This window comes from Cucurbita moschata, unplaced genomic scaffold (genome assembly GCF_002738365.1).
Source record: "Cucurbita moschata cultivar Rifu unplaced genomic scaffold, Cmos_1.0 Cmo_Scf00037, whole genome shotgun sequence".
NCBI lineage: Eukaryota > Viridiplantae > Streptophyta > Magnoliopsida > Cucurbitales > Cucurbitaceae > Cucurbita > Cucurbita moschata.
Window position 1 is genome coordinate 1,393,707 of NW_019268553.1, and position 11,148 is coordinate 1,404,854.

General features: G+C 35.8%; 2 protein-coding genes across 3 annotated transcripts in view; one reads left to right on the forward strand and one right to left on the reverse strand.

The window, feature by feature from the left end:
- LOC111432029 (DNA repair protein RAD50) overlaps positions 1-4,021 on the reverse strand; it is a 12,986-nt gene extending 8,965 nt beyond the window's left edge. Inside the window, exons 1-6 of the mRNA XM_023068819.1 lie at positions 3,575-4,021; positions 3,356-3,442; positions 2,967-3,134; positions 1,567-1,742; positions 989-1,103; positions 483-711 (exon numbers count right to left, since the gene is read on the reverse strand). Of these exons, the coding sequence (XP_022924587.1) occupies positions 483-711; positions 989-1,103; positions 1,567-1,742; positions 2,967-3,134; positions 3,356-3,442; positions 3,575-3,697 (898 nt within the window). The 5' untranslated portion in view covers positions 3,698-4,021. The remainder of the gene's footprint in view (positions 1-482; positions 712-988; positions 1,104-1,566; positions 1,743-2,966; positions 3,135-3,355; positions 3,443-3,574) is intronic.
- A 1,299-nt stretch (positions 4,022-5,320) lies between these two features.
- Positions 5,321-9,503, forward strand: LOC111432146 (pre-mRNA-splicing factor 38B-like). 2 transcript variants are annotated; one of them, XM_023068965.1, is made up of 5 exons: positions 5,321-6,561; positions 6,994-7,837; positions 8,386-8,504; positions 8,593-8,733; positions 8,970-9,503. In XM_023068965.1, the coding sequence occupies exons 1-5, from the start codon at positions 6,484-6,486 to the stop codon at positions 9,072-9,074; spliced, it is 1,287 nt and encodes a 428-aa protein (XP_022924733.1). In that variant the 5' UTR covers positions 5,321-6,483; the 3' UTR covers positions 9,075-9,503. The 2 variants fall into 2 exon arrangements, with proteins under 2 accessions (XP_022924733.1, XP_022924731.1); XM_023068963.1 differs by having other exon boundaries at positions 5,328-6,561; positions 8,593-9,490.
- Positions 9,504-11,148: the final 1,645 nt, after the last annotated feature.

Below are 11,148 nucleotides of genomic sequence, written 5' to 3' on the forward strand. Positions count from 1 at the left end.
AAAAAAAAAAAAAAAAAAAAAAAAAAAAAAAAAAAAAAAAAAAAAAAAAAAAAAAAAAAAAACAGACTGAAGACCATAGTGAGAAAAATAAAAACTATGATGACGTCACCAGGCAAAAGAAAGAAAAATTGAAATTAGTAAAATACAGACAACACAAAATTCAGAAGATATCAACTTTTCCTAAATAGAAAAATAAAATGATATAAACTGTTCGCAACTAAAAAAATTACAAGAAGGGCTTGCACTTAAATTTAGAGGAGCAAAAGAACCACTCTAATGTTTTAAATACCAAATTCAAACGATGAAACAAACAAATTCAACCACTCTTAAACATTGTTAATGATCGAATATATTGTTGCATTCAGTAATTTCTTATTCTATATGAACTAAACGAAGGATGCTTATCCTCCCATTTCTTTACCAAGTTCCTATAACTTATCAAGAAATTTGAAACTAATTATTCCTCTCCAACTAGAACTGACCTTCATTCTCCTCAGCGAGAGCAGCATATTGCTTCTGCTGCTCCTTAAATAAAGTGCTTCTTTCGGCAGTCTTAGTAGATATTTGGTCCTGTAGTTTTCGCACATCTTTCAGAAGTGTTTCAGCATGATGAATTTTGGCATCAACATCTTGGATGTTCTTCTCCAGTTCCTGCATTTGGCTTTTAACAGATTCTGTTTTTTCCTGATCTTGAGAAATGCTTTCCCTGAGCTGTAATAGTGAGATAATATGTCAGCAAGACAACTCCTTTGCCCAAGTACAGAAGATATCTAACATCCTTCTCTCTTTCACACTTCAAATATCAAATAAAAACTTGAAGGACAGATCATAGGACCACACAAGAACGGATCGCTAATGGTTGTGTACCACTATTCAGTAACAAGAGAGAGAAGAGTTGCTCTATACAAGAATGGAAATATCCATCGATATCTCCGTAAATTGGAGGGTTCGACATCAATATTCTTGAATCAAAAACGTGAACAAGAACCTTATATGCTGCATCTTTTAAAGTTTGAAGATTCTCCAACTTTAGTTTGTAAGTCTTTATTTCATGAGCCTGATCCTTGTGAAGCTTCTTTATGACCTCCAATGCCTTTGTATATCTGGTCATTAATATACTCCAAAATTAAAATATGAACTTATGTCATCAATCACCGTTCCCCCAAGCATAGAAGGTCAGGAAGAATAAGTACAAATCAAAGACCAGAGACCATGAATGTGAAAAGAGGCTTTCCAATACATTGACAAGTCAAGTTTCCCGAAGGTAATAATATAAATAAACCTAGTAATGACTTGTGAGGCTAGGGTGAAAGTCAACAGATCCTCTAAGAACAGCAAAGAAAAAGTATTTATGCATCATACGAAATAGATAAGTGACCATCTGGTGATAATTTAGTCTTAACTTGAATACAAGTTGGCGCTTGGTCTGGCCAATGACAGTACTCCATTTGAGGATTCGATGTTGTATATATTTACTATTTTAAGAGCATAATTTAGCCATATTATTTATTACGTCAAGACAAGTCATCAAAAGACTTCAACTTCATGGAAACATAGAAACAGTACCTTGTAGCAGAGAAAATATCATCAAATTTCTTCTTTAATGTTGAAGGATCTTGCAATGGCCAGTTAGCTTCATCTTGGTGAACAAATATCACATTTTCCAGGATAGCCTTTGACACACCCATTAAAGCAGGAATCTCCCTATCCATGTCTGCACATCTATAGCTGAGACAAACTTTCTGCAATTTTACAACAACAGAAACAGTGATAACTGGAATTAAGGATGTCAAAATTTAACCAAAAGTATAAAGCTTAAATCACCACATCCCCTTTCCATTACTCCGTCAAACAAGTATGCATGATCAAAAGCACAGACAACAATAACTGCATCATTGCTATTTACCTACCTCATTTAAAAACAAAACGGCATACACAATCTGATAATATTAAGTCAATATTTACATCAGGAAGAGGATGCCTCGCTTCTATGAGAAGAAAACATAGAAGGCTCTATAAGAAAACATTGGAATGCTCCTTTTAAGAAAAGGGAAAATGACAATTGCCATGAAACGTTAAAATGAAAGTAGTGAAAACGTCAAAATGAAAAGTCGAACCAAGAGATTGTATAAGAATTCAAACAAAAGCAAGGACACCCTCTCGACATCAATGAAGAAACCACAAGGCAAACAAAGAGAGAGCCATCACTTCCTATTTATGCCCTTTTCATAAATCCATCTTGGCAACTTATCGAGTCAATGTGAAAGCTTCAAAGAGTGTATACTTCAGGGATTCCAAAATATCATATCAACAATTATGGAAGAAACTAATACAGATAACTAATGCTTTCTCCCAACTAATTTTGTTGAAGCCCTATGCTTGCTTCCCTCAATTTGGTCAACTACTTCTTCTGTCTTCTTCACTTATCTCGAAACATCAAGTTCAACCATCTTACTCCGATTGACTTTCCCACTCTCTTTGTTTGCCTCTTTCCTCTTAAATCTATGTTCCTCAACTCCCAGAAAATTACACTCTAATTGTTTAAACTTCCTTCAAATCTCCATATCCCTTCCTTCTGAATCGAAAATCCTCTTTTATCCATCATAAGATGAAGTTTTCACACTTCCAACACACCCCTACATTCATTATGAAAAAATTGTCATTTCTTGGACTGTCCACTAGATTCTCAGTTCCATCCTCTTGTCATACCGCTGACACCACCCTGTCGAATTCCTCGACCCTAATTCTACTTCGCCTATATCTTGCATCAAAGGAAACTCTAAATGTCCAAGTTTCTATTGAGCAAGAAGAAACTTTGTAACTTCACTCAAAAGTCCCTTCATTTCAACCTACAATCCTCGTTTCTTTACCTTGAGAAACCTTCTTAATCCGTCTAAGTGAAGTAAAAACTAATAATATAATTAAAAAAAAAAACATAAATATTGATAATAATAAAAATGCAACACCTCGCCAGTATGTGGGTTTATCGTCTGAAGCACGCTTTCAATTGCTTTATACTCCATTTTCGATGCCTTCTGAGTAAGTTGGAATGACCTTATGCAGACCACATCCTTACCTGCCGCTGTCTTAAACCGAAGCTTGATTTGTCCCTTTGTCTCTGTCTCTCCTGCAACCTACACAAGGGTCCAAGAAGACCCAGAGAGACAAACTAGTAAGCCTTTTAAGAAAATAAAATCCAAAACCTCTATTTAATGAAGAAGCTACATGAGCTGAGAATATTGGAAGGCCTACATAGGGATAAATTAGTCCCATTCACCAACCATCCAAAACCAATATTACATCAACGAACAAAGCATAACAGATGAAAAATCCAAAAGAGATAAAACAGACGGACCTTCGGGTCGTGAATGAAGCTGTGGCCAGACCTGGCATTGGGAGGCAACTCGCCGGTACAAGAGAGCTTCAAACATTCAATTATGGTCTGGGGAAAAAACCAAGTCACCGCCATTAAGACGAAGCAGGTGCTTCATCGCCATATATTATAGTAAATACAAAGCAAAAACCACGAACACCGGTTACTTAAATATCAAAATGGAATTCGAGAAGCAATTACAGTTTTCCCGGCACCGTTAGGGCCAACGATCAGAGTCAAGGGCTTGAAGAAGGTGATGACGTTCCTATTTTCCGGGTCGAAACTCCGAATACCTTTTATCAGCATCTTGTCCACTGTACTCATCTTTCCTTCTTTTTACTGCTATCCAAAATTCCTTTCAAAATAAAGAGTGCGCAAGTCCACGGAGAAAGATCATGCGCAAAAATTCCGCCGATAAGCAACTGCATCCATGGCGGGAAAGGAGTATTAAGCTCTCACTCTGATAATCGACATACGCTCGTTCGGCATTAGAATGCTGACACTGAAGAAGATGTCTCAGAAAAAACTAGAACTCCACTTCGTCGTCAAGCGTAGATTCTGTATCAGTTCCTCAATACATCGCCATGTCGAAGCTTTGTCATCGCGACGCCAACAGGGAAATGTATCGTCGGAGTTTTTCAACGACGGGCAGTGGAGGCAAGGGTTTATATATGGCGCCAGAACCTTGGTTTGACTCCTTGACAATCGACCGCTGTTTAGTTTTGGGCCTGGGCTTTCAATTTATAACCTTTTGGGCCTGTGGGCAATTAATTCCGGCCCAATCTACTTTTCTCACGCCACGTAAGCATCGGAAATGGGCTTGTTTTTGGGCCGATTCTCCGGCCCATACGTTTTTAACGCCCAATCGTTTAAATTTTTTTAAAATATGTCCAATTATAAAAAATACTAATTATTTTAATTCTTAATTTTTCTTTTTTAAATATTATTGAATTTACTAGATGTTTTTTATTATTTGAACCATGGAAATTATTTATTAAAATTTTTATTTAAAGTTAATATTTTAAATATATATATATATATATAATGATAGAAAATTTATTTAAAAAATATGATCCTACAAATTTAGCGGCAAATTTTCACCCTATTTTCTACAAAAATAAAATAAATCAAAATTTCATAGGGATGAAAATTGAAACAATAAGATAATAACGAAGACGGGATATCTTTACTCATAATTTCAGTTTCTACCATATCTCGTGGACATCCCAAATGGGTCCCTATATATATATATATTGTTATTATTAGTATTATTATTATTATTATTTGGTTAAATAAGTTTAAATTTCTATAAATTTAAATAAAGATCCAAGCTTGAGAATTAAAAGAAAATTATATTTTTTTAAAAAATAATGAAAGAATGAGAAGGCGACACGTGTTAGACAGAAAGAAAGAGCTTGTGGTGAGTTGTGGTAGAGAGGGGGGTGCCACATGTAAAAGCTGCAAATACAGAATCCATGTGCTCGGGCAAGTGGTTTTGCAGTAATCCTAAACTTTCTCTTCCCACGCGCACGCTATCGCGTGTTCTCCACTCGACCTCTCCATTTCCCTTTTAATCTCATTTATTTTTCCCTTTTCGAATGTTATCCAAACTTCTAAGCAACAAAAATTGTGTGGAAAATGCTTCCGAGTCAGCCGCATATCCCTATTCACCACTAATAATTATTAAAATAATAATAATTAATAAAAACCACTTAATTTTGATATTTACTTAAAATATTTTATTTTTGTTGTATAATATTTTTTCTTTTTTCATGTATATAATTTATTTTATTTTATTTTTATTGAAAATAGAGAGTTTAAAATTAATATGAAATAAGAAATTTTTAAGAAAATAGGAAAATAAAATATTTAAAAATATGGAGGAAAAACCGGGGAAAAATACTGGTTTACACGTGGCAAAATATGATTGGGCCACGTGACTAGACTGCACTCAGCACCAAGTTTTGCTCTTTTTTTTTTCTTTCTTCGGTCAGAACTGTCGCTCATTAATCTTCTCTCGCGATTCGTCCAAACGCCATTTTTGCTTCTCCTAATTATTATTATTCTTCTTCTTCTTCTTGTTCATCACTCTCTGTCACTGTTTCCATGATCGCATGTCCTCCATTTCTCTCTTTCTCGATTGAAATTCTTGAGCTGAACAACTCCAGTACGTCTCCATTGCTAAAACAGAGGAAAATTTTAGAACCCCCACGAGTTTTGGACTCGTGCGAAGATTGAAGTGATTATCGATGTTCATATTGCGCAATTTTTCTTCTACCGTGTTCGTCAATCGAGAGGGAAGTTGTTGAATGTTCTTCTCGATTCTCAGAGTGTTTTTGCCGAATCCGATCAAAAATTCCATTGCTATTGGATTTCTAGACTCGATTCTAACTAATCGCAGCCACACTCATTGAAGAAGCATTTGATTCTCTTTGTTTCCTGTTTTTTTAGCTCTCTGGAATTTTGAATCGTTGAGTGTTTGCTTCAGCACGGGGATTGACTTAGTAAGATCCAGGTTTACCAGGATGTGACCTCGAGGATTTGACATTGCTGAGCTTTAGAGTTTCACTTCAATCCTTGACTTAGAAACGACGGCGGACACTGATGAGAAGGGAGTGGGAGAGGATGGCACTGTATAATCAAACCTGTTGGCAGTGATTCATAATTTGGGGAAACAGATCTGTGGAACATAAAGTTTCTGGAGTTATTGGATTTTGATCTTCAGAAGGGGATGATTCTTGCCATGGACTCTGGATTCAAGGAGGATTTTCTTGTTCTTGACTGGCTAAGAGCACTTCTTAGAAGACTGGGTTACAGCGGTCCACTTTTCATACTGAAGAAGCCATTTGGATTAACATAGTTTTTCCTTTTTTTGTGCAAATATTCATGCGAAGAAGCTTAGTTTTCATTAGTTTGGCATAATTCCTTCTCCTCAAAGGCTAATGCATAGGTTTCTACAACGAATTTGAGAAAGACCTTCAGCTGAATGGGAGAATTTCTGGTAGGAGCTCAGAAAGCTCAGAAATTACTGCTTCATTCCCAACAAGAAAAAGTGAAGTAATTCGAGAATTCTTCCTTCTCAAAGGCGGCTTTTGTTCTTGGTCGTTACAATGTCGCGATGCTTTCCATTTCCACCACCTGGTTATGAAAAGAAAGCTAGCATACAGGATCTAGACCTAGCCAAAAAGGTTGAGCAAATTTCCCTTCAGATCATACTAAACCATGTCTGTGTAGGCGATTTATGTAATGAATTGATTGAATTGAAGCTCCCATGAGTTGCTCTTTTCTAGCATGTGCTAATCATAAGATTGAAAGTGACTGTTCTTGCATGTTTTGCTCTGGTAATTGGATGATTGCGGGGTTTGCATCGATTTGCAATTAGTTTCTTTCTTGAAATTCTTATGGGATATGTTCATAAAATCGTTGTGCTTTTTGTAAATCATCTTGTTGTCAATCTGTGGGATATCTTTTTTTTGTTCCTACTTTTGTTTGTCTTACCAATTACAATCAGAGTTCATCAGAATAAGACACTAAAGGTTGTTGACATGATATGTAGCCAGTTGCTCGTTTTTGTGTGTGTTCTTATTTTATGCTCATTGATTTATTCTTTTGACAAAAAGGATAAGCATAAAAAGAAGAGGAAAAAGGAGAAGAGGGATCACAAAGAAAAGGGAAAAAGCAGGAATGGAGATAAAAGAGACAGGGAGAAAGACAGAGTTAAAGATAAAGCTAGAACCTTGGACGAGTCAAAACTTTCGGATAGAATCCACTGTCACAATCGACAGTTCCTCGACCAGAAAGATCTTGAGGTCGAGGATAACTGCAGGCTAACCAGGAAGAAACATGCTGGACAGTCAGCTGGTTATAGTGAAGGCGAGTCTAGTTATGGTAGCCACCTGCCTGATAAATTTAGTGCCTTCAAAATTGTGCCCAAGTTGCCGGGGAGGACCGAGGACGGTGACAGTGCATTTAGGACCCTTTTGTGGGAGAAGTTGTCTGTTTGTCTTCCAGAGAGAGATGATTTGATGGATAGATCAGTGGCTAAGGTCACTCGGAGTTTCGGTGAAGGGAAGACGAAGGACGAGAATAAGGAAAGTTGTGTGGAAAAACATGGCGATCGAGGAATACGAGAGGATTCGTCGAAGTTTAGTACGATGGGGACTGTTCAGTCAATGGTTAGAGATGGGGTGGATTCAGGGAAGAAGTGGAAAGGGAATGGGAGGGATGAAAAAAGCAAGGACAAAGATAAGCAGGATAAAGAAAGAGATAAAAAGAAGAAAAAGAAGGAGAAACTTGAACAAAAGATTGGAAACCTGGAAAAAACAAAAGAACGCTACAACGAAGACGACAATACCAGTGCTGACTCGATAATAACATCACAACTTCTCAGGGACAGACATCGATCTGTTGCGAGTATGCGAAATCTCGTGAAGAGGAAGGACTTTGAAGGCAATGGAATCTTTGGTGAGTTGAAATGTTGTGTTAAAATTAGATCCATTCGATCTCTCCTCTTGAAACTGTGCAGGTTAGAAAGAGCAACTGTTCCTCTTGAGATTACTACTAATCATGAAGATTTGAGATAATTTGTTCATATCGTTTATGGTTCATACCGTTCATATGGTTCATATGGCTCATATCGTTCATTTAGTTCATATGGTTCATATCGTTCATTTGGTCCATATGGTTCATATCGTTCATTTAGTTCATATCGTTCATATTGTTCACATCGTTTATATCGTTCACATCGTTCATATCGTTCATTTAGTTCATATCGTTCATATTGTTCACATCGTTCATATCGTTCATATCGTTCACATCGTTCATATGGTTCATATCATTCACATCGTTCACATCGTTCATATGGTTCATATCGTTCACATCGTTCATATGGTTCATTTGGTTTATATCGTTCATTACTAGCCATGGTTATTGACATGAAAATTTGTAATTTTTTTTGTTAATCGGGCAGTTTTTTTACCTCACTGTTGATTTTTTGGTTACTTTTTCAACAGCCATGGACCATTTTTCCAGTAACTCTGCAAGGTTCACTTCCTCCTCTGATCATCCTAGAGTTAACCACAAGATGGTAAAATCATGCCAATCTTCTGGACCAGCTGCTTCAAATTGGCAGGTAACAGCCAATACCTATGATCTTAAATCATACGGTAAAGAACACAAGTTGAACAGAATTATTAACAAGTTGATCCAAATTGTCAAAGGTACACTCAAAGCCACCACATCCAGATTTGGAGCATTTAAGCCAGGCGTATTTAGTTCCCAAAATGGAGGACTTGTCAGAGTTTTGTGACCAAGACTGGCTGCTGCATAGCAGCAATGCTTCCAAATTGAAGAAGCTGAAGGCACACGGGTTCGAGATGGAAACGACGACGCTGTATGTATGGGCTGAGGCAATGCCGATTGACTCGGTTGATATCTGCGCTCTACCGTACGTTGTTCCATATTGATTAAACATCCAAATTGAAGTGACCAACATGATTGATAATGCTCGTGCTCGATATCGACACACAAATTCGCTACTGGTTTGGCAGGCTGGCTGCTGCATAGCAGCAATGCTTCCAAATTGAAGAAACTGAAGGCACACGGGTTCGAGATGGAAACGACGACGCTGTATGTATGGGCAGAGGCAATGCTGATTGACTCGGTTGCTATCTGCGCTCTACCGTACGTTGTTCCATATTGATTAAACATCCAAATTGAAGTGACCAACGTGATTGATAATGCTCGTGCTCGATATCGACGCACAAACTCGCTACTGGCTTGGCGGGCTGGGATTCAGATGATCTTTTCACCAGTTAACACTGAACATTCCCAATTCATTTATGTAGCCAAGTGCAAGCCTATGAGGTTCCTCGGTAGGCAAGATGCATGAGCTTATTAAGCAATTCCCTTTCATTTTTAAAGGGAAGGTAGATTTCTAGAACGGAACTCCTTGATAGATTTATGAGATAGAGAAGTGTAGAATTTAGTCATAGTTACTTATTTTTCATTAGCTCCTACACACCAACATAAGTTGGAAGGCTAAATATATGTAAACTTCCTTCAACGAGCGTTTCTTGTTTAGTTTAACGAACATGGAGATGAAGATTTGAACGTTCATGTGGGCGATACATTCAAATATTGATATACGCAAGTTAAATGTTAAATTAAAAAAAGTAATATTCAAGTCTCTCTCCCGTGAATAACAATAAAAATTAAGTATAAGATTTCAATAATTTTAATGCCGAAACCAATAATTTTAACGCGAAAAACTTTCATCTGAAGATGCGTAAAAAAAATAATGGGTTACAAAGAGTTCTCTCGAGTCATAGTCAAAGACATACAACAATAGATAAAAATAATGGTTTTTATCATATTAAACATTTAACATATTTTTCGTTCACATCTATGTCTCAAGAAATTATTGCCAAGTAAAAATGTAAGGGAAAAAAAGGGAGTTTTAAAATGGTTTGATGCAAAGATTTAGTCAAACAAGAGATCTTGCACGGATACGGTGCTTTACTTAACGGGCTTTAATGTTTTATGTGGTCTCGATCATAAAGTATTGTCGATTTAAGCACATGTTAAGTTACTTACCTTTCATGGAAGAAGTAGACTCTCGTATTTATAACGTCTCTCCGATGTCGAGGTTAGAATTCTACAATGGGTTAATTGTGTTAGCAAAGAGTTGTCATCTATCACCTTGGCTCGACGTTTCAACCTGCTCGGGACTGAGTTCTCCTTTCGACTCAGCTTCATGGTTCCCGAAAAGCACTCTTTTCCCTTTCTTAAAACAAGGTGCAATTATTTTTATATTTTTTGAACTATGACCAAATTCACGTGTATGATTCTTATTCGGGATAATTTTTTGAACTCCTAACAAAGAAAATGCATCTGGACGTTGTTTTTTTTGTAACATGGGAAAAGGACAAACTCATAATTGATTAGCTGTGGGGTAAAAGTTTTGGTCTAAAAAGCAGTCCTTATGAACAAATTGGCTTCAAACACTCCTTCAAGTGAAAACACACTGCGTTTTTCATTCCCCACTTTGACTTTGAAGCCAAAAGTTGTGGAACCAACTGGCAGGATTCCGATTCATCAAACAGCTGCAGCTACTCGATTACTGACGGTGTATAACTCAAAGACATAAATATACCATTTATAGAACCGATCCTAAATAAGATTCAATTTTTATATTTTGAAGTTAAATGGTTGAGTTGTGTTCAATAAATTTATTGATCCGAAATATATGTGAATATCAGTTACATAAATCGAGTGTTTTTTCTTGTAAGGCTGCAAATAGCCCGGTTCCATCTCTTTCTTGTTTTTTTTTTTTGTAAATATTTAATTCTATTGTTATTACCATTGCTACTACAACTATTATCGTTAAATTTAAATTTAAATGTTTAATAACTTGATAATTTTATATATTTAAATTATATGGTCAACATTAGAATTATATTATGAATAATCATGTAATTTGATTAATTCTATTAGATGTTTAAGAATTTTATCGGTGGAAAAATAATAATTTATACAAAGTTTATCTTGAGAAATTAAGTATTTGACTATAAAATTTCAACAAAAAAAATAGTTAATTTATTTTTTAAAATTAATGTATAATAATTTCTTATAGAAGATTAAATCACAAAAAAAAAAAAGAACTAATAAATAATTAAAAGGAGGCAAAATAGAGACAAAATTCATTTCCAACCTCGCTCTATCACCAAAAAAAAAAAAAAAAAAAAAAAAAAAAAAAAAAAAAAAAAAAAAAAAAA